The following is a 22,718-nucleotide window of genomic DNA, read 5'->3' as shown; positions in this document are numbered from 1 at the left end:
CTTGCAAACACCAGAGGGCAGTTCTACTCTGTCTTATATGGTTGCTATGAGTCGGAATCAATTTAAAGGCAATGGGTTTTTGCTTTGTAAGATGTCTACATTTTAATCCCTGAAACTTTACATAGTAAAGGAGGCTTTGCAGATGTGACTAAACTAAATATCTTGAGATGGGAGATTATCTTAGATTTTCCAAGTGGGTCCTTATAATCACAGGGGTCCTTATAGAAGGGAGGCAAGAAGGTCAAAGTGAGTAGTAGATAAGACAACTGAGGCAAGAAATTGGTGTGATTCGATGAAGGGGCCGTGAGCCAAGGAATGCATGTTGACCTCTAGAAGCTGATAAAAGGCAAGGGAACGGATTCTACCCTCGGACCTTTTTCAGAAGGTACACAACCTCACTGATATATTCCTTTTAGTCTCCCGATCTTTAGAACTCTAAGATTAGTGTTGTTTTAAACTATTAAACTTGTGGTAATCTGTTACAGAAGCAAAAAGAACCTAGTACAACGACCAATGTTGAAATTTAACAGAGAATCTCAAGTATAACGGTTTGAGCTCCCTTTTGAGACACCAAGTTATTCTAACTACATGTGTTCATGCCAAGGCTGGATGACCAGCTGTCAGGTGATGCTGCAGATAGAATTCTTACATTAACCAGAAGTTTACATTAAATGATCTCTAGGTTTCCCACAAAGACCAAGGGGAAAAAGTAGCCCCAGGACTCAAAGTTTGCAAAAGGCTCTGCTTGCAGCATAATCTTTAAACCAAAAATAACTAAACAGCCTCTACAGCATTTAAACACTAGGCAGATGAACACTCAGCAGGAGGTTCTCAACAGAAATTCAGATATTAGATGAGCATACCAAACCTGGTGGCACTCAAGCTTTGACTGAGGTCCACTTATTATAGATAAGACAGGAGACTTCAAAGCCATCCTTCTCCATCTATTCCCACTTTCCATGGGAAAAAGAATCTGGTGAGGATAAAGAAATGCCGCTGTACAAGAATACTCTGGGAGGGTTATGTATTTATCTGCTTTAGTAATAAGCATATGAATAATTTATAATTGAACTTGAAAGCATGGATGTCTTAAAGGCCAGTTATTGGAAAACCACAGACCAAAAATACTGCTGTTACAAATATGCTATCATTAACACATGACACACTAAATCAATAACAACAATGATGAGGCTAAACTAATAGCATTTATAAAAAGAGAACAAAAATAACAATATTAAAAATGATGACCCACTCAAACCAAAATTGACGTTACCAAAAATTGGTGCAATTCCAATAACTGGCACATGCACACAGTTCTACAATATTGTCAAGTGTCAGTCTTCTTAGAATACTGATTTAATGCTCTAGGTAAACTTTAATAACTCACCAATTTTAGTTGATGAACATCAACTCTCTGTAATTGTGAATAACTCATTTAGTAAATATGTAAACGTTTCTGGAATTTGTATAATCTCTAGGCCCGTCAGGACACTCATTGACTACAGTATGAGAATTACTGAACTAAATGATCTTTGTAGTTCTTTTCACTACAGAAAGCCTCTGATTCAAAGTACCCAATTTGAATTAAAATCTTAACAAAGACATCCTCAATTAAGAGCCTCTTGTCATATTACATTTAAAATCTATATATATACTATATGATTCATAAATATTTTTAAAACTTTTATTGTCTTTTGAAAAGTCATTTATATAATCAATTCTTAATGCAATAAAAGATTTTTGCCTTCTAATGAACTTTATGAAGCAGTTCCCTCTGGTAACAGAGATAATACTTTAAGGATGTAATTCTTATCTTTCTTTAAGGTAAGGAATATTATAATTTTATTTTTACCCGGAAAGCACACAGTTGACTCTCTGTATGCACAGCAGTAATGTTCAGTAAAGCAGAGAACACTGAATTAGCAAATATTGAATCACTGCTCTAGAGGAAATAAAGGGTTACTTAGGTTCCTTCCAGCCTCTGGTCAAAACACTTTCTCAATGGACCAATATCTAACCTTGTTTTAAGTATGTTTCTGTTTAAAGACATCTAATTAACATGTATTGTTGATTCATTAACCCTGAACTTAGAGCCAGCAGGACTATGAGGCCTGGACAAAGCTTACCTAAACATATACACTTTCTCCTTAAGGGACATCACAACCTCCTTGAGCTTAGAAACTAGGCAGCACTTCAGCACTACACTTCAGGGCCATTCTAAACAGAAAAATCAACAAAAATGCAAAAAACACTACTAAATAGACAGCAAAAGGGTCACCTGGGTACAGTATAAGAGCTGAAACAAGTAAGAATATCGCCTTATTCGGCCTCAGCTGGGACCGTCAGGTGACTCAAACCTTTCTCTGCTCTGCACATTGTGAAGCATAATTAAAACCAAAATCTCCTGCCAACCCAGACACAGGCCCCCACAGCGCTGTATTCTTTACCTGGCTTCCTCCCCTACAGCGCTATATTAAAAAATCCTGTCCTTTGCTGGCCTCCACCCTCCCCCAGATTTGCATGTGAACTCTGCTTTTGCTTGGAAGTTTTATGTTATGCTATGCGCCTGCATAGTATGGTTAAGAATGTTGCTGATGTAACTTCTATGAACTCCCTACTTGTAAAGCCCTTTAAAAGTAACTTGCCTGCCCGCCCCTGGCGAGCAGTCTTGGTAGCAGCGGCTCCGACTCCATTTCCCTGTATAACAAGGGTGCCTTTCTTGTTCTCCCACCTTGGTCTCTCGATTATTGGCCAATACATCCTGGGGTTTCCAACCAGTAGTAACAAGACAAAATCTCCACAAAAGCAGGAAGAAAACAAACAAAAAACAGTTTTATTAGTGAGTAAGGATAGGATTAAACCAAAATGTGATACAGCTAAAGAGAATGCAAAGATAGAAAGAAAGTTTATCCTGTTACACAGCTAAGGAGATACAACTCATTTCATACACGTTCTTGAGATAAATGATAACTAGTTCTCAAGTAAGAGGACTTAACAGCACCAAAGGTGATCCTAAAATCACCTGGTAATTGGGATATCCACCTGTGTTTGCTGCCTTATCCAAAGAAAAAGTAAACTTCTATATTTGTGACTGGAGGTAGGTTTGCAACTTGGAGCCAAGTACCCACTGAGGTCAGGCTTCTACCTCTTAAGAAACTGGGAGATAGGGTTGCTATCTTCCCTTATTGATTACATTTCAAAGAGAAGCTTCTAGGTCCTTGAGGAGACATTCTTGGGTTGTAAAACTGGCTTGAAGCTTATTTTGCCTTTAAAAAGATTTACACACATTTCAAAGAGGCAGAGAATAACTTAAAAGTTTTCTAAAGTAAAGGTTCCTTAGGAGGATGGGGAGTCTCTTATCCTTTTTTCAGCAGGGAGAATGAAGCCTCTTTTCTTTTCTTTCTTTCTTCTATTTTGTATTTGCCCTTAAAGCATGTTCACAAATGACCGAAAAAGTGTCGCAAGCATTGATTTTGGATTACAAATAAATTTTAACCAGGAGGCAAATCTGCAAATACGAAATCTGAAAATAATGAGGATAGACTGTATTTCTCTTTGGTCTGAATTTTGGGCATTCCAAAACACTTAATTGTGCTCATGAGGAACCTTTACATAGATCAAGAGGCAGTTGTTCGGACAGAACAAGGGGATACTGATTGGTTGTGCGTCAGGGTTGTATCCTTTCACCATACCTATTCAATCTGTTTGCTGAGCAAATAATTTGAGAAGCTAGACTATAAGAAGAAGAAAGGGGCATCAGGATTGGAGGAATACTCTTTAACAACCTGTGTTATGCAGATGATACAACCTTGCTTGCTGAAAGTGAAGAGGATTTGAAGCACCTACTAACGAAGATCAAAGACCACAGCTTTCAGTATGGATTACACCTCAACATAAAGAAAACAAAAATCCTCACAACTGGACCAATGAGCAACATCATGATAAATGGAGAAAAGGCTGAAGCTGTCAAGGATTTCATTTTACTTGGATCCACAATCAACAGCCATGGAAGCAGCAGTCAAGAAATCAAAAGACGCGTTGCATCGGGCAAATCTGCTGCAAAGGACCTCTTCAAAACGATGAAGAGCAAAGATGTCACCCTGAAGACTAAGGTGCGCCTGACCCAAGCCAAGGTATTTTCAATTACATCGTATGCATGTGAAAGCTGGACAATGAATAAGGAAGACCGAAGAAGAGTTGACGCTTTTGAATTGTGGTGTTGGCAAAGAATATTGAATATACCATGGACTACCAAAAGAACAAACAAATTTGTCTTGGAAGAAGTGCAGCCAGAATGCTCCTTAGAGGCAAGGATTGCAAAACTGTGTCTTACATACTTTGGACATGTTGTCAGGAGGGATCAGTCCCTGGAGAAGAACATCATGCTTGGCAGAGTACAGAGTCAGCGGAAAAGAGGAAGACCCTCAACGAGGTGGACTGACACAGTGGCTGCAACAATGAGCTCAAGCATAACAATGATCGTAAGGATGGCGCAGGTCCGGGCAGTGTTTTGTTCTCTTGTGCATAGGGTCGCTATGAGTCAGAACCAACTCGACCGCACCTAACAACAACAACAATTAAATGTACACTTGTGCTCTGCAGTATACTGATGTTACATATAGGTAGACAGAGACAATATCTTTTCAGTACTGACCATCTAAGACAAACAACACTACCACAAAAATAGAACTAGAAAAATGAATGAGCATATAAATTAAAAAATAAAAAAGAATAATCTCATGTGAAAAGAAGAAAATTAAAGAGATGAACACTAAAGTCGGAGTTAGTCCAAGTTTTCACAACCTCACACTCACACCAAGACTACTGTAATAGCCTCTTAAATATTTATCACTCACATCTCCAAATCATTTTATACCCTGCTTTCAGATTCATTTTACCACCTACTCCAAAATATCCACTGACATGCCATAAACTACAGAATCAAGTCCAAAATCCCTGGTCATTTTCAATCCTATGATTCCTACTTACTTGTGTTATTCAAAGTCTATGTTCTCTTAAGAAAGCTTCTCCAACTATACAAGCAAATGCTGCTCTTGTTGTAACAATCCATCCCTCTATCCATTCTTCCCAAATAAATATAATGAAGGCAGAACACAGTGTGTATCTCTAGCCATCTCCATTACCTTTACGCAAACAAAGCATTCCAAAAAAGTATCATGCAATCAGATTAACAAAAACAACCATACCACCCCCTCACTCTGACACACAGCTTTATATTTTCAGAAAACTTTGTGGTTTCAATGGATCCTAACAGCCTTATCAAGTAGATAAGTATTCTTGCCAACATATTTTTTATTGAAGTAAAATATTTGCCTCTATGTTGTAGGTGGAAAAACTAAGATTGAGAGAAAGCTGAGAGCCGAAGTCACTGAGCACCCTACAGTTTTGCAATGTATTTTATTGCTTCCCCTGTCTTCTAATTATATATCTTTTTGGAGAGAAAGCTTAATATTAATAATTATTTTAATAATAACAATAGCAGCTTTTATGCGTTGAATGCTTATAATATGCCCAGCATTTTAACAGGCGTTATCTCAATACTCAAAACAACTCCAGGAGGTAGATATTACTATTACCCTTATTTAATAGGTGAGGTAACTGGAAACCAGGAGAAACTCAGTAATTACATAAAGTCATAAAACTAAGTGGCAGCACTCAGATTTTAACATGTAACCGAACGACTACAGAGCTCTTGTTCTTATCCATTTCTCTCAGAACTAAACAGGAACTAGCATAGGCCACTTAGTTCAAAGGTGTTATTTCATAAATAGTTATAAAAGAACCCAAAATTAGTTTCAAATACAGAGTATTTCAGTAGTTCACATTGAAATTATTCTCTCTAAAATGAGCTATGATGTTCAATAGAAGAAACATAATGAACAGTAAAAAAAATGACTTTCATTATTATTTAAATAACTTTGATCTAGTCTCTCAGTATGAAGAGAATTTAAAATAAAAAGTAATTTAAATTTTATTATACAGTCTAAGTATCTGGAATAGTATTATAATAGTAACAAATTAGACATGTACTTTAAAAAGGTAAAATAAATTGTAAACAATTCTATTCAGAAATATGTGCATGTCATCAATACCTTAGTGGCAGGGTAAAGCATTCAGAGACAGACAAAACTCAGTTCCACAACCTAAGCTGTGAGGCCTTAGAGAAGATAACTAACCTCCCTGAACCTATTTCTCTATCTATAAAAGTAAACGAATACCTGCCTTTAATGACTCTTAAGAGGATTGGTTTGACAAAGCACGCACGAGAAAATAGCAGCTGTAATTAGTATTAATAGCATTTTTATTATCTAGGAGATGGAAAAAAAAATTTCACCTAAAAAATATCTCTTAAGGCAGCGCATTAACTGTAAATAAGAAAATTTTACATAAAGATCATATTCTGAAGACAAGGCTTTAAAATCTTAACTTAAAAAAAAAATCATAGTGAAAATAAAATAACCTATCCTTAGTTTTCCATTTATAATTACTGTAACTACAACCTTTTTTGTAAACTAAGTTATTCCCATGCCCATCTTATTCTCTATTAACAAGTTATCATTTTTAAAGTTTAACCTTTTTTTTTTTTTTTTTACCATTTAAGAAACCAAAACAAGTATGAGCCAAAAATTCAAAAACAGTGGAGACCGAGTTAATACAAGTCAGCAGAATTACATTTTGCTATCAATCATTCATTAGGCTGCTCCTACATTTGAGCCTAAACAAGGAAATTCACTAAGTTTAAATTTACAAACATCTCCTGATAATATAAGCAGCCCTGGTGGTGCAATGGTTAAGCACTTGGTTGTTAACCAAAAGGTCCACAGTTGGAATCCACCAGTGGCTCCACGGAAGAAAAGACCTAGCAATCTACTCCCATAAAGATTAAAGCCTAGCAAACCCTATGGGGCAGTTCTCTCTGTCCTATAGGGTCATTATGAGTCAGAATCAACTTGACAGCACATAATAAGAAGATAATCCGACTCTCAACTCCATAGTAACAGAAAAGTTGGTCTCCATTATATTCCAACAATATAAATTTGTTGAAGAATCTACCACCTAACAAATCACAGAGTTGCCAGCACTTACACAAGGGCACCGTCACTTAACATAATGAAAAAATTCCTAATAGTCTATAAATCAACATTTAATGGAATCACTCAAATATAACAAAAGAACTGAAAATGAAAATATTCCAGAGCAAAATTTTTTTGTACAGTAACAAATCATCTAATCTATCCTAACTACCCTTTTTTAATTTATGGGATAAGGTATACTTTACTGCTATCCCTACTCATTTATCTTAATTTCAGAAAACAAACCACAATCGTAGGGCAGCAATGTTAATTAAATTTTTATATTTCTATGGAAAGAATATACATGGCAACCACTCTTAATTCTTAATTATTTTAACTGTTTCATTTCCTCCAACTGCTCAAAGCTGCACGTGATTTGAGATCTGGAGCTGTTTTGTTTCCTCAACTGTTAATCATTCTCCTGATTTCACTGAAGACAAAAAGTTTTTTGGGTAAAAAATAAACACCAACTATTATATCGGTATGGAAACCCTGGTGGCGTAGTGGTTAAGTGCTACGGCTGCTAACCAAAGGGTCAACAGTTTGAATCCGCCAGGTGCTCCTTGGAAACTCTATGGGGCAGTTCTACTCTGTTCTATAGGGTCGCTATGAGTCGGAATCGACTCAACGACACTGGGTTTATTATATCAGTATGTCTTACGCTATATAGCTGGGAGAGTAGGTGAAGAGAGCCAGGAGATAGCAGCAGAAATAACAGAAAAGTGACTGGTTTGTGCTCCAACATACTTCAAACTATTTGTAATCCCCATAACATCAGAGGAGTTAAAGTATTACTTTTGAATACTTTCTAAAGTTTGTTTTAAATACATTTTAAAATAAAATCATAGCTTATATAAAACTTTACAGCTGTTGATGATAGTACCTTATTACGGTATATTTGAACCACTCACCAAAGTTCTGTCAGGTTCTCCACCATCTGCCAAACCTGCCTCCATAGTGAAAGATGATGGGTTTATGCTTCTCTTTCCATTAACATGCAGCCATCCTGTAAATCTGGAAATCCTAAAAGAAGAAAATGACATGTATTAGGACTGATACACAATTGTGACACAGGGAAATAGAGCATTAAATATATTACCAAAAAAACAAAAAACAAACCCACTGCCATCAAGTCAATTCCAACTCACAGCAGCCATATGGACAGACAGAGCAGAACTGTCCCATAACGTTTCCATGGCTATAAATCTTCACAGAAGCTGGCCGCCACATCTTTCTCCCGTGGAGAGGCTGGTGGGTTCCAATCACTGACCTTTCGGTTAGTGGTCAAGTGCTTAATTACTGAGCCACGAGGGTCCCCCATTAAATATATTCGGAGGGAGAAATCATTTTAGATTGAGGTTATTGAAAAACCAAACAATGGAGAAAACAGATTTTGACATAGGCCTTGAAGAATGGGAAAACAAAAGAAATATTCCAAGAGGAACAGCAAGATCAAAGACGTGAGGCTGTTTGGTGTTTGAAAAAATGCTCACATCTGTCATATTTATAAGTAATGAAATAAAATTAGACATTTTTTCACTAGTGCTTTTGCAAAGACAAAAAATGTGCGATCATCAAATGTTAGCAAGTAATGTGGGAAAATAGGTACTCTCATAAACTTTTGCGGTGGAAATATAAGTAAGGACCACCTTTTTGGAAGACAACTGAAAACACAGAGGCTTTCATTCAGGAATTTCTAGGCCAGGAATTATCTGGCAGACACAGTAATACAAATGCACAAAGCTATATGAATAAACACATCTGCTACAGTAATACATACAATGGAAAAAAACTGGACACAACCTTAATGTCAATCATTAAACAAAAAAAAAAAAAGAAAACCACATCAGTTCCCATCGAGTTGATTCCAACTCACAGCGACCCCATGTGTTTCACAATAGAACTGCACACCATAGGGTTTTCAATGATGTGACCTTTCAGAATTAGATCACCAGGTCTTTTTTCTGAGGCACCTCTAGGTGGATTTGAACCACCAACCTTTCAGTTAGTAGCCGAGTGCTTAACTGTCTGCACCACCCAGAGATTAAGGGCTTGCTTAAATTTTATTACAGGCATACAATGGAATATTATGCAGCAATTTTTTTAAATGAGGTAGATCTATATATACTAAACTGAATAAAAATCCAAAATCAAACCAAACCTGTTGCTTTTGAGTCTATTCCAACTCATAGCGACCCTTTACGACAGAGCAGAACTGCCCCACAGGGTTTCCAAGGAGCAGCTGGTGGATTTGAACTGCCGACCATTCGGTCAGCAGCTGAGCTCTTAACCATTGTGCCACCACGGCTCCCTAAACTGAGTAAAAACTGAGTAGCAGACCATAAATTTGGGAGTTGGCATAGTGATGACATTTAAAGCCATGGGACTGAATCAGATCACCAAGGGAGTAGGTTATCGAAGCATAGATTTCAGAACTTCTCAGGCTTATGTAACTCGCCTAAACAGGGCTGTCCTTTCTCTACCCAAAGCTTGCTGGTTGATTAAAATATTTGCAGGAAAAGTAATAACAGCATATTTAATCCCATCTTGGGTCCATTCATTAAATGTAAAAATTAAAAGGTCCTTAAAACCCATTGCCGTTGAGTCAATTCCGACTCATAGCAACCCTATAGGACAGAGAAGAACTGCCCCATTCGATTTCCAAGGAACGCTTGGTAGATTCGAACTGCCAGCCTTTTGGTTAGCAGCAGTAGCTTCTAACCACTTCGCCACGAGGGTTTCCAAAAAAGCCATTACTAGTGTTAAAATACCTACCTCAATATTCTAGCTCTTTCCTTGGTTTTTCTATAAAACAATTTCTCTTCTAGTTCCTGTAAGCTACATGTTAACATGCAGAAGACATCAATGGGAAACACAAATCAGCAACACTGACACTAAGATGGTTGGTTAACAGAAAAATAGCCCAGCTAGCTCAATTGTTTAACGCATTTTTACTGAATGCCTCTCAAATGAAGGGAATTCAGTGCAATAAAAGATATCTAAGTGTAAACAGGAAACCCTGGCGGCGTAGTGGTTAAGTATTTCGGCTGCTAACCAAGAGGTTGGCAGTTTAAATCCGCCAGGTGCTCCTTGGAAACTCTATGGGGCCGTTCTACTCTGTCCTGTAGGGTCACTGAGAGTCGGAATTGACTTGACAGCAGTGGGTTTGGGTTTTTCTTTTTTTTTTCGTTAAGTGTAAACAAATTACTACACAAGTACCACATAAGACATTCGAACAAAATGCTGTGGGATCTCAGAAGTCCAACTATGACTACTAGACAGCATGGAGGTCTGCTGCCAAACGATTAACATTTTAAAATACAGAACTGCAAACCAAACACGGAATAACAAAATACTATGCCAGTCTGATATTGTATCTCTATTCTCCAGCCTTTTGAGAAATCATTCATAAAAAACCAAAAGATAATTACATCTACCGTACACCGTTAAACAGAAGAATGACCAGCGAATGACTTACATTTTTATTACTCATTCATCTTATCAGAGCCCTGGTGGAACAATGGTTAACGGCTCAGCAGTTCAAATCCACCAGCCGCTCCTTGGAAACTCTATGGAGCAGTTCTACTCTGTCCTATATGGTCGCTATGAGTCAGAACTGACTTAACGGCAATGGTTTTTTTTTGTATCCCTGTTGGAAACATGTAGAAATTTAGTTATGAAATCACACAAGGATTTGTCTAGATGTGAATCATCCTGATTAATCCTGGAAATTTTTTTCAGCCTTAACACATCTTTCTCCAGTTTAAGGAAGTTTTCGTTTGCTTTTTTTGTTTATTATTTCTTCCTTTCCATTCTCAGTTCTTTCCTGCTAAAATTTTTATTAAGCAAATGTTTGACCTTCATGTTTCCTGATTTCAATCTGGTATTTTCCATTTATCTTTATGTTTGTACTCTACATCTTGAAGGATTTTATCAACTTTATTTCCCAGATCCTTTTAGCTGATTTTTGTCCTCAGCCCATCCATGACTTATTTTTGTTAATGATTTTTCAATTTCAAAAAGAATGACACTTTCTTATTCCCTGATTTCTCATTATACTGTTATTGTTTTATGGTTGCAGTTATCTTTTGAATCTAAGGACACCAGTTAGATTTTCTTTTATAGCACTCTTCTCTTAACCAAGGAATCTTCTCTGTTTTCTCTAAATTCATTTTTGTTCCTTCATCTTGATCCTTGCCTTTTGTGTTGCTGGTTCTCTTCAAATGTTTGGTGATACCTGGTTGTCCATTCATGAACGAATACTTTGTTAGTATAGAATGCTTACAGTTTTCTCACCAGGTCTATCCCCAGGCATGACAGTTAGTATCCTTTTATTTCTGTATATCAATGATAAAGATTGTCAGATTATTAAGATAGAATTTCTCCTTATTCATCTTGTATTTTTTAATGGATGTCGTGAATATTGAGGCTTGAATATGAACCAATATCTTTTAACTTATGCACTCAATATACAGACTGTTCAGTCATGTATGTTTTAGTAATGTTGTCTCATATTCCACAGTACATGAGCTAGGCAAGCAGCACTATCAGGTTTTTTTTTCTTTTCTTTTATAAAAGAGTGGTAGATGTTGTAGTACTCTGCGTCCTAGGCATGTGAAAGTGTACAAATCAAGTCAGTCTCTCATACAGAAACTTATATACACCTTGCTATATACTCCTAGCTGCTCTTCCCCTAATGAGACAGCACACTTCTCCTCTCCACCATGTATTCCCCATGTCCATTCAACTAGCTCCTGTCCCCTTCTGCCTTCTCATCTCCCCTCCAGACAGGAGATGCCAACATAGTCTCATGTGCCTACTTGAGCCAAGAAGTTCACTCCTCACCAGAGTATCATTTTCTGTCTTATAATCCAGTCCAATCCCTTGTGTGAAAAGTTGGCTTTGGGAATGGTTCCAGCCTTGGGCTAAGAGAAGGTCTGGGGACCATGAGCTCTGGGGTCCCTCCAGTCTCAGTCAGACCATTAAGTCTGGTCTTTTTAAGAGAACTTGAGGTCTGCATCCCACTGTTCTCCTGCTCCATCAGGGAATCTCTGTTGTGCTCCCTGTCGGGGCAGTTATCAGTTGTAGCCAGGAACCATCTAGTTCTTTTGGTCTCAGGCTGATGGGAGTCTCTGGTTTATGTGGTCCTTTCTGTCTCCTGGGCTCATATTTACCTTGTGTCTTTAGTGTTATTCATTTTCCTTTGCTCCCGGTGGGTTGAGACCAATCGATGATTCTTAGATGGCCGCTTGCTAGAGTTTAAGACCCCAGATGCCACACACCAAAGTGGGATGCAGAACATTTTCTTAATACATTTTGTTATGCCAATTGACCTAGATGTCCCCTGAAACCATGGTCTCCAAACCCCCGTCCCTGCTACTCTAGCCTTCGAAGCATTTGGTTGTATTCAGGAAACTGCTTTTGGTTTAGTCCAGTTGTGCTGACCTCTCCTGTATTGTGTGTTGTCTTTCCCTTCACCTAAGATAGTTCTTTTCTACTATCTAATTAGCGAATGGAAACCCTGGTGGCATAGTGGTTAAGTGCTATGTCTGCTAACCAAAGGGTCGGAAGTTCGAATCTGCCAGGTGCTCCTTGGAAACTCTACGGGGCAGATCTACTCTGTCTTATAGGGTCGCTATGAGTCGGAATCGACTCGACGGCACTGGGTTTGTTTGTTCGTTTTTAATTAGAGAATACCCCCTCCCTCCCTCCCCACCCTCGTAATCATCAAAGAACATTCTCTTCTGTGTTTAAACTATTTCTTGAGTTCTTTTAATAATAGTAGTCTCATACAATATTTGTCCTTTTGCAACTAATTTCACTCATCATAATGCCTTCCAGATTCCTCCATGTTATGTTAGCTGTTTCATAGATTCATCATTTTTCTTAATCGTTATGTAGTACTCCATTTTGTGAACATACCATAATTTATCCATTCACCTGATGATGGGTACCTTGGTTGCTTCCATCTTTTTGCTATTATAAACAGTGCTGCAATGAACATGGGTGTGCAAATATCTGTTCGTGTGAAGGTTCGTATTTCTCCAGGATATATTCCAAGGAGTGGAATTGCTGGATCCTATGGGAGTTCTATTTCTAGCTTTTTAAGAAAGCACCAAATCTATTTCCAAGGCAGTTGCACCATTTTACATTCCCACCAGCAGTGTATAAGTGTTCCAGTCTCTCCACAACCTCTCCAATATTTATTATTTTGTGTTTTTTGGATTAATGCTAGCCTTGTTGCAGTGAGATGGTATCTCACTGTAGTTTTGATTTGCATTTCTCTAATGGCATCTCCTCATGTACCTGTTAGCTGCCTGAATGTCTTCTTTGGTGAAGTGCCTATTCATATCTTTTGCCCATTTTTTAATTGGGTTATTTGTCTTTTTGTTGTTGACTTTTTGCAGTATCATGTAGATTTTAGAGATCAGACACTGATCAGATTTGTCATAGAAAAAACTTCTTCCCAGTACGTAGGTTATCTTTTTACTCTTTTGCTGAAGGCTCTGGATGATGACCTCTTGCTTTCTTCATGTATGATGTTTTTGATATCACTCCACAACTCATCTGGTCTTCAGTCATGCGTGTTCAACACGTCAAATCTGTTCTTCAGATGGTCTCTAAATTTGGGTGGGATATACTCAAAGTCATACTTTGGCTCTTGTGGACTTGTTCTAATTTTCTTCAGTTTCAACTTGAACTTGCATATGAGCAATTGATGGTCTGTCCTGCAGTCGTCCCCTGGCCTTGTTCTGATTGATGATATTGAGCTTTTCCATCATGTCTTCCCATAGATGTAGTTGATTTATTTTTGTGTATTCCATCTGGTGAAGTTTATGAGTTCTGTTTCATTTTTGACAACTTCCAATTTTCCTAGATTCATACTTTGTACATTCCATGTTCTGATGATTAATGGATGTTTGTAGCTGTTTCTTCTCACTTTGAGTCGTGCCACATCAGCAAATGAAAGTCCTGAAAGCTTGACTCCATCCATGTCATTAAGATCGACCCTACTTTGAGGAGGCAGCTCTGTCCCAGTCATATTTTGAGTGTCTTCCAACCTGAGGGGCTCATATTCCTTCTGTATTGTATCAGACAATGTTCCACTGCTATTCATAAGGTTTTTACTGGTTAATTCTTTTCAGAAGTAGACCTCTGGGTCCTTTTTCCTAGTCTGTCTTAGTCTGGAAGCTCAGCTGAAACCTAACCGCCATGGGTGACCCTGCTGATATTTGAATACCGGTAGCACAGCTTCCAGCATCACAGCAACATGCAAGCCCCCACAGTACCACAAACTGACAGACACTTGGGGGCTCTTGAACTTAAAGTAGCTAAAGTGAATGGAAGAAATGACAACATAAAAGAGCTGAACAGGAATTTTCAAAGGGGGGCCTGAGAAGTCATAGTTAAGTATTATAAAGAAATGTGCAAAGACCAGAGTTAGAAAACCAAAATGGAAAAGCACCATCAGCATTTCTCAAGCTGAAGGAACTGAAGGAAAAATTCAAGTCTCAAGTTGCAATGCGCAAGGATTTTACAGAGAAAATACTGAACAATGCAGGAAGCATCAAAAGCAGATGGAAGGAATACACTGTACCAAAAAGAACTAGTTCAACCATTTCAGGAGGTACCATATGATCAAGAACCGATGGTACTGAAGGAAGAGGTCCAACCTGCACTGAAGGCACTGGGGAATAACAAGGCTCCCGGAATTGACAGAATACCAATTGAGATGTTTCAACAAACAGATACAATGCTGGAAGCACTCACTTGTCTATGCCAAGAAATATAGAATCCAGTTATCTGGCCAGCCGACAGGAAGAGATCCATATCTATATCCATGCCAAAGAAAGATGACCCAATGGAATGCGGAAATTAATTGAACAACAGTATTAATATCACACACAAGTAAAATTTTGCTGAAGATAATTCAAAACGTTTGCAGCAATACATCAACAGGGAACTGCCAGAAATTCAAGCTGGATTCAGAAGAGGACACAGAACAAGGGATATCATGCTAATGTTGGATGGATCTTGGAGAAAGGAGAGAATGCCAGAAAGATGTTTACCTGTGTTTTATAAAGTCATTCAATTGTATGGATCATAACAAATTATGGATAACATTGTGAAGAATGGGGGTTCCAGAACACTTAATCGCGCTTAAAAAGAACCTGTACGTAGACCAAGAGGCAGTCATTTGAACAGAAACAGGGGATACTATATGGTTTAAAATCAAGAAAAAGTGTGCGTCAGGATTATATCCTTTCACCATACTTATTTGATCTGTATGCTGAACAAATAATGTGAGAAGTTGGACTATATGAAGAAGAATGTGGCATAGGATTAGAGGAAGACCTTAATGAACAACCTGCAATATGCAGAAGACACAACCTTGCCTGCTGAAAGTGAAGAGCACTTCATGCACTTAATGATGAAAATCAAAGACTACAGCCTTCAGTATGGATTACACATCAACGTAAAGAAAACAAAAAATCCTCACAACTGGACTAAGACGTAACATGATAAATGGAGAAAACATCAAGGATTTTATTTCACTTGGATCCACAATCAATGCCCATGGAAGCAGCACTCAAAAAATTCACCTCACATCTGGGGTCTTAAATGTTACCAAGGGGCCATCTAAGATGCATCAATTGGTCTCAATCCACCTGGAGCAAAGGAAAATGAAGGACACCAAAGACACAAGGTAAATATGAGCCCAAGAGACAGAAAGGGCCACATAAACCAGAGACTCCATCAGCCTGAGACCCGAAGAACTAGTTGTCGCCCTGCTACCACCAATGACTGACTTACAGTGAACACAACAGAGAATCCCTGATGGAGCAAGAGAACAATGGGATGCAGAACACAAATTCTCTTAAAAAGACCAGACTTAATGGTCTGACTGAGACTAGAGGGACCCCAGAGCTCATGGTCCCCAGACCTTCTCTTAGCCCAAGGCTGGAACCATTCCCAAAGCCAACTTTTCACACAAGGGATTGGACTGGATTATAAGACAGAAAATGATACTCTGGTGAGGAGTGAACTTCTTGGCTCAAGCAGACACATGAGACTACGCAGGCGACTCCAGTCTGGTGGCCAGATGAGAAGGAAGAGGGGTATGGGAGCTGGATGAATGAACACAGCAAATACAGGGTGGAGAGGTGGAATATGCTATCTCATTAAGGGCAGAGCAGCTGGGAGTGCACGGCAGGGTGTGTATGGCTTTTTGTATGAGAGACTTGATTTGCAAACTTTCACGTAAAGCACAATAAATAAATTTTTTAAAAATTCACCTTATATGCGTTGAAACGCTGGGCAATGAGTAAGGAAGACCAAAGAAGAATTGATGCCTTTGATTTATAGTGTTGGTGAAGGATAATGAATATACCACGGACTGCCAGGACAAACAAGTCTGTCTTGAAGGAGTATAGCCAGAATGCTCATTATAAGCAAGGATGGAGAGACTTGTCTCACATACTTTGGACATGTTATCAGGAGGGACCAGTCCCTGGAGAAGGACATCATGCTTGGTAAAGCAGAGGGTCAGCCAAAAAGAGGAAGACACTTGATGAGATGGATTGACAACAACAAACCTATACACAACACTCCACTCAACAAAAGCAACATACACATTCTTCTCAAATGTGTATGGAACATTCTCCAGAATACAACATGTGTCAGGCCACAAAACAAGTCTCAGTAATTTTTACACAGCTAAAATCATAAGAAGTATCTTCTCTAATCACAATTGAATGTAACAACAAATTAATAACAAAAGGAAAACTGGAAAATTCACAAATGCACAAAAATTAAACAACACACTATTAAACAATCAATGGCTCAAAAAAAGAAATCACAAGAGAACTAAGAGACAAACGAACATGAAAACATACCAAAATTTCCACGTGTCAGCAAAGACACGAAAAAGCATATACAAACATATTCATAACAACTTTGTTTATAATAGCCAAAGTCTGAAGGAAGAGAGATGTTCATCAACCAAAAAAGAGTCCGAAAAACTGTGGTAAATTCTTACAATGGAATACTATATAGCAAAAGAAGAAATCTACAGTGACATAGATGACTATCATCAACAAAATATTAAGTGACATCTGACATAGAAGTACACATAGTGTATGATCTTATTCATCTATGGTTTAAAAAAAAAGAAACTAATCTAGCACAGAAATCTAGATAATGCATACTTTTAAGGAGGATTAATGGGGTAATAGTTGGGATGAGATGCAAGGAGGCTTCTGAATCCTATCAATGTTCCCTCTCTTGATCTGGACAGCATTTACACAAGGGTTGGCTCTGTAATAACACACCGTGGATGTTTTGGAGCCCTAGTGGCACAGTAGTTAAGAGCTTGGCTGTTAATCACAAAGGTTGGCGGCTTGAATCTACCAGCCACTCCCTGGAAACCCAATGGGGAAAGCTCTACTCTGTCCTATAGGATCGTTATGTGTCTGAACTGACCTGAAAGGAATGAGCTTGGTTTTCTGGACCTTTTGGTTGCCAGCAGAGCACTTTAACTGCTGCGCCACCAGGGCTCCTTTTTAAATCTTGCTTACGCCCACTAAATCAGCACTTAGCATAGTGTGAATGATAATATTCTTAACTGTTCTTAACACACACCTTAGGTTTTCACAGTAGCCAAAGCTCAATTCCTAATTATGCAAACATGATGTAACTGTGAAGGGTGTAAATAACAAGATGAATGTTTCTGCTACCAGAAGAAGTATATTAAAAAGTGATGTGAACTTGTCCTACTTAAAAATACCGTAATTAGAGATCAGATTCAAGACACGTCAACTTGCCTTAAAAATGACAAATTTGGTTCTGTTTAAAAAAAAGAAATCAATCGTGGTGCCATTGCGATTCCTTTCCATAATGTACTAGTTATTAACACAAAGCCATTTAAACTTAATGATCTCTTTTTTCATTTGTACGCAAATGACCGTACCCTTTCCTGCTAATAGGTTAAATATTTCCAGTAAAATGGACTATAACTTTGTTGCTTCTATGGGCACTGCTCAAGAACTAAGTAATTCTAGAACTCTTAAGGTTCTAAAGGGAAAAAGATACTTAAATAAAATCTAAATATATTAACTGGAAAAGCTGTAGTATGGTTAAGGTAAATGGACAAGGTCCTAAGCCAAAAGTATTTGTAATACTAAAACAGTAGGTTCCTATCTTGAGTTTACAGTAAAAAAAAAAAAATTTGTTTTTGTCACAGCCACTGTGTCAATCTGTATTATCTGCTCAAAAATTAACCATAAACTTATTCTTACATTTCCCTAGAGGAAAACATTTCAAAGGGAAGAAAACAGTTCACTGTTTTATTCTTCCTAATAAAAATTCTCCCAAACCAAAGCGGATGAAATAAGGGAATATACAGAATATAAGGTGTCCTAGTGGGTTGAGTGATGCAGTAAGTTAAGTGAATGCTAACCAACCAAAAGGTTGGCAGTTCAAACCCACCAGCCACTCAATGGGAGAAAGATGTGGCAGTCTGCTTCCATAAAGATGATAGCCTTGAAAACCTACAGGGCACTTCTACTCTGTCCTACAGTCATTACGAGTTTAAATTGACTTGAAAGCAATGGGTTTTTGGTTTGAACATACAGAATATAGTAGCTACCCTGAAAATCAAAGGAATATTTAGGGTGCTTAAACAACACACATTTTATAAAAAGCTGATTCCACAACTATCTACCTCTAAGGAAAAAAATATTGAAATTGCATATCTTAAAGGACAAAAGGTAAAGGTTTATACTTTGTTCAACTCGAAAATACAGAGGAAGAGTTATAAATACAGCAAATATTTTCAATAAAATTGACTCCATTCATAAAAAGGTCATAAAGACTACAAAGCAATATGAAACAGATATTATAATATTAATGTTCTTTTTTTTTTTTTTTTAAGAACACAAAATATAGTATTTGGGTACTATGGTACTATACAGAAACCCCAGTGGCGTAGTGGTTAAGAGCTACAGCTGCTAACCAAAAAGTCAGCAGTTCAAATCCACCAGGCACTCCTTAGAAACCCTATGGGGCAATTTTACTGTGTCCTATAGGGCTGCTATAAGTCAGAAGCAACTCGATGGCAACAGGTTTGGTTTTTTTGGGTTATGGTACCATTGAAAGTATATATGCAAACAACAAAAGACTGAGAGAAAACAGAAAAAAATTAGTATTTAAGGTAAATAAATCCCTCAGTGTTTCTGACTGTTATAATGATAAAACCAGAGACAAATAAGTTATGAAGAAGGAAAATGTCCATAAATACCAAACCTTGGCCCTACATTAAAAATTGGCTATGCAAGCAATGAAACCAAAAAACCAAACCCTTGCCATCGAGTCAATTCCAACTCATAGTGACCCTACAGGACAGAACAGAACTGCCCCACAGGTATCCAAGGAGTGGCTGGTGGATCTGAACTGCTGACCTTTTGCTTAGCAGACAAGCTCTTTATCACTGCACCACAAAGGCTCCAAGCAATACAACTAGCAGGCATAAAAACTGCACTGAATAAATTATGTACAGAATAATAAGAACAATCTTTGAAAAACTGCAAATATTTGTTAGAAATTGATAGGTTTACTGATGTTGATCTTTTAGATCCTATAACTACTGGAAAGTACAATTACAAATTTAATCTGGAAAACCTGGAAAGGAAAATTTGTAAAAAAGTAGTAAGCATAATCATTTATTAAATATGTTAAGGACTTTGTGAGGTGCTTTTCATGCATCATCACTCATCTTCACAACAATCCTAAAAAGCAGGTATAATATTTGGAAAACTGTGTTTGTTTTAAAAACAGAGGAACGACAACCAGGTATTAGAAGTATACAACACTGTGCACAGTGTTCTTCTTCTCCTTAAAAAAAAAAAAAAAAAACCTAATCGTTATGGATTGAATTGTGTCCCCTGAAAATAGGTATTATAATCCTAACCCCTATACCTGTGGATGTAATCCTATTTGGAAATAGGGTTTCCTTTTTTATATTAATGAGGCATATCAGTATAGGGTGTGTCCTAAACTAAATCACTTCTGAGTTACAAAAAGAAAAGATTAGACACAGATGCATGCACAAACAGGGAAGACAGATGCCACGCCACATGAGGGTCACCCAGGATCCAAGAACACTGGGGCCACTGAAGCTGAAAGAGACAAGGGTCTTCCCTCAGAGCCTACTCCCTGCGTTCAGACTTCTAGCCTTCTGAACTGTGAGAAAATAAATCTCTTCTTCCCCGCCTTGTAGTATTTGTGTTGCAGCAGCACTTACCTAAGACATTAATTTAGACCAAGCCTCTAGATCTAACTACCAGTATAACCCAAACCCATCACCATCGAGTCAATTCTTACTCATACCAACCCTACAGGACACAGCAGAACTGCCCCATAGAGCTTCCAAGGAATGGCTGGTGGAACCAAACTGCCAACCTTTTGGTTAGCAGCCAAGCTCTTAACCAATATACAGGAGTTAAAGTGAAAAGAATAACACACATTAAATGACACCATGGGTACGGAAACTGCAAAACTCAAGAATTTGGGAAACTCTACAAAACAATCAGGTTTCTTAAACAAATAAACTGCCAGAAAATTAAAACAAAACAAAAAAATTAGTGGAAATCTATGGATTAAAAGACACTTTTGAGGTATATTAATCACTGCAGTGTATAGACCTTACTTGGATCCTGATACAAATTACAAAAAAAAAAAAAAGGTCTCAATCAATTATTTGAACACAAGCTAGCTATTGATGTTATTAAGTTTTTCTTGGTATTTTATGGATGTAGCAGGGTTTTTTTTAAGGCTTGTAACTAAAAAAGAGAAAAGAAAAGGAAATAACAAAGAAACACAATCAGGTGATTTTCTGGGGGGAAAGGGGAAAGAAAAGAATAAGCATTTACTATTATTTTTACCAACATATTTAATCAACACTATTTAATCAATTTGATTCCTGTTTATTCCATCTGGCGAGGTCCACATGTATGTCGCCATTTATGTTGTTTAAAAAAGGTATTGGCAATGAAAAAGTCATTGGTCTTGCAAAATTCTATCATGCGATCTCCAGTGACATTTCCAAGACCATATTTTCCAACTACCAATCCTTCGTTTCCAACGTTTGCATTCCACTCGTCAGTAATTATCAACGCATCTTGATTGTATGTTTGACCAATTTCAGACTCCAGAAGTCGGTAAAAACTTCAATTTCTTCATCTTTGGCCTTAGCAGTTATTGTGTAAATTTGAATAATAGTCATATTAACTGTTCTTCCTTGAAGGCATATGGATATTATCCCATCACTGACAGCACTGAACTTCAGGATGGATCTTTTTGATGACGAACGCAACGCCATTCCTCTTCAATTTGTCACTGCCGGCATAGTAGATCATATGATTGTCTAATTCAAAATGGCCAACACCAGTCCATTTCAGCTCACTAATGCCTACGATGGAAACCCTGGTGGTGTAGTGGTTAAGCACTACAGCTGCTAACCAAAAGGTCGCCAGTTCGAATTCACCAGACGCTCCTTGGTAACTCTATGGGGCAGTTCTACTCCCATCCTATAGGGTCACTAGGAGTCAGAATCGACTCGACAGCAACGGGTAATGCCTAAGACATTGATGTTTATGTGCTCCATTTCATTTCTGACAATTTCAAATTTTCCCAGATTCACACTACGTACATTCCATGTTCTGATTATTAACGGGTGCTTGCAGCTGTTTCTTCTCATTTTGCATCGTGCCACGACAGCAAATGAAGGTCCTGAAGGTCTGACTCCATCCACATTATTAAGGTCGACTCCACTTTGAGGAGGCAGCTCTTCCTCAATAGTATTTTGAGGGGCTCATCTTCTGGCACTATATCAGGCAATGTACTGCTGCTATTCATAAAGTTTTCACTGGCTAATTTTTTTCAGAAGTAGACCATCAGGTGCTTCTTCCTAGTCTGTATTAGTCTATAAGCTCAGCTGAAACTTGTCCATCACGGGTGACCCTGCTGGAATTTGAAAACCGGTGGCAAAGCTTCCAGCACCACAGCAACACACAGGCCCCCATAGTAGGACAAACTGACAGACCAGCTGGACTAATAAGCAATATCATGATAAACTGAGAGAATACTGAAGTTGTAAAAGGTTTCATTTTACTTGGATCCACAATCAACACCCGCAGAAGCAGCAGTCAAGAAATCAAATGACACACTGCATTGCGCAAATCTGCTGCAAAAGATCTCTTTGAAGTGTTAAAGCAAAGATGTCACTTTAAGGACTAGATGGCCTGACCCAAGCCATGGTGTTTTCAATGGCCTCATATGCACGTGAAAGCTATACAATGAATAAGGAAGACCAAAGAAGAATCTATGCCTTTGAATTACTGTGTTGGTGAAGAAAACTGAATACACCATTGACTGCCAGAAGAATGAACAAATCTGTCTTAGAACAAGTACAACCAGGATGCTCATTAGAAGCAGGGATGGCGAGACTTCGTGCCACATTCTTTGGACATGTTATCAGGAGGGACCAGTCCCTGGAGAAGGACATCATGCCTGGTAGAGTAGAGGGTCAGTGAAAAAGAGGAAGGCCATCAATGAGATGGACTGACA

General features: G+C 38.0%; 1 protein-coding gene across 4 annotated transcripts in view; it reads right to left on the bottom strand.

The window, feature by feature from the left end:
- OSBPL8 (oxysterol binding protein like 8) overlaps window positions 1–22,718 on the bottom strand; it is a 238,497-nt gene that overhangs the window by 162,709 nt on the left and 53,070 nt on the right. For 2 of the 4 annotated variants that reach the window (XM_064283798.1, XM_064283799.1), the window contains exon 1: window positions 8,006–8,098. Coding sequence is in view for 1 of the 4 variants with exons in the window: in XM_023559101.2 (XP_023414869.2) it covers window positions 8,006–8,050 (45 nt within the window). In the remaining 3 variants the exon portion in view is untranslated. Of the gene's footprint in view, window positions 1–8,005; window positions 8,119–22,718 lie in introns of those variants that run through there. The other 2 variants (XM_023559101.2, XM_064283797.1) reach the window with 2 other exon arrangements.

The sequence above is a fragment of the Loxodonta africana genome, chromosome 4, assembly GCF_030014295.1.
Source record: "Loxodonta africana isolate mLoxAfr1 chromosome 4, mLoxAfr1.hap2, whole genome shotgun sequence".
Lineage (NCBI taxonomy): Eukaryota > Metazoa > Chordata > Mammalia > Proboscidea > Elephantidae > Loxodonta > Loxodonta africana.
Note: the sequence above shows the minus strand (reverse complement) of the source record. Positions and strands in the feature narration are given on the sequence as shown.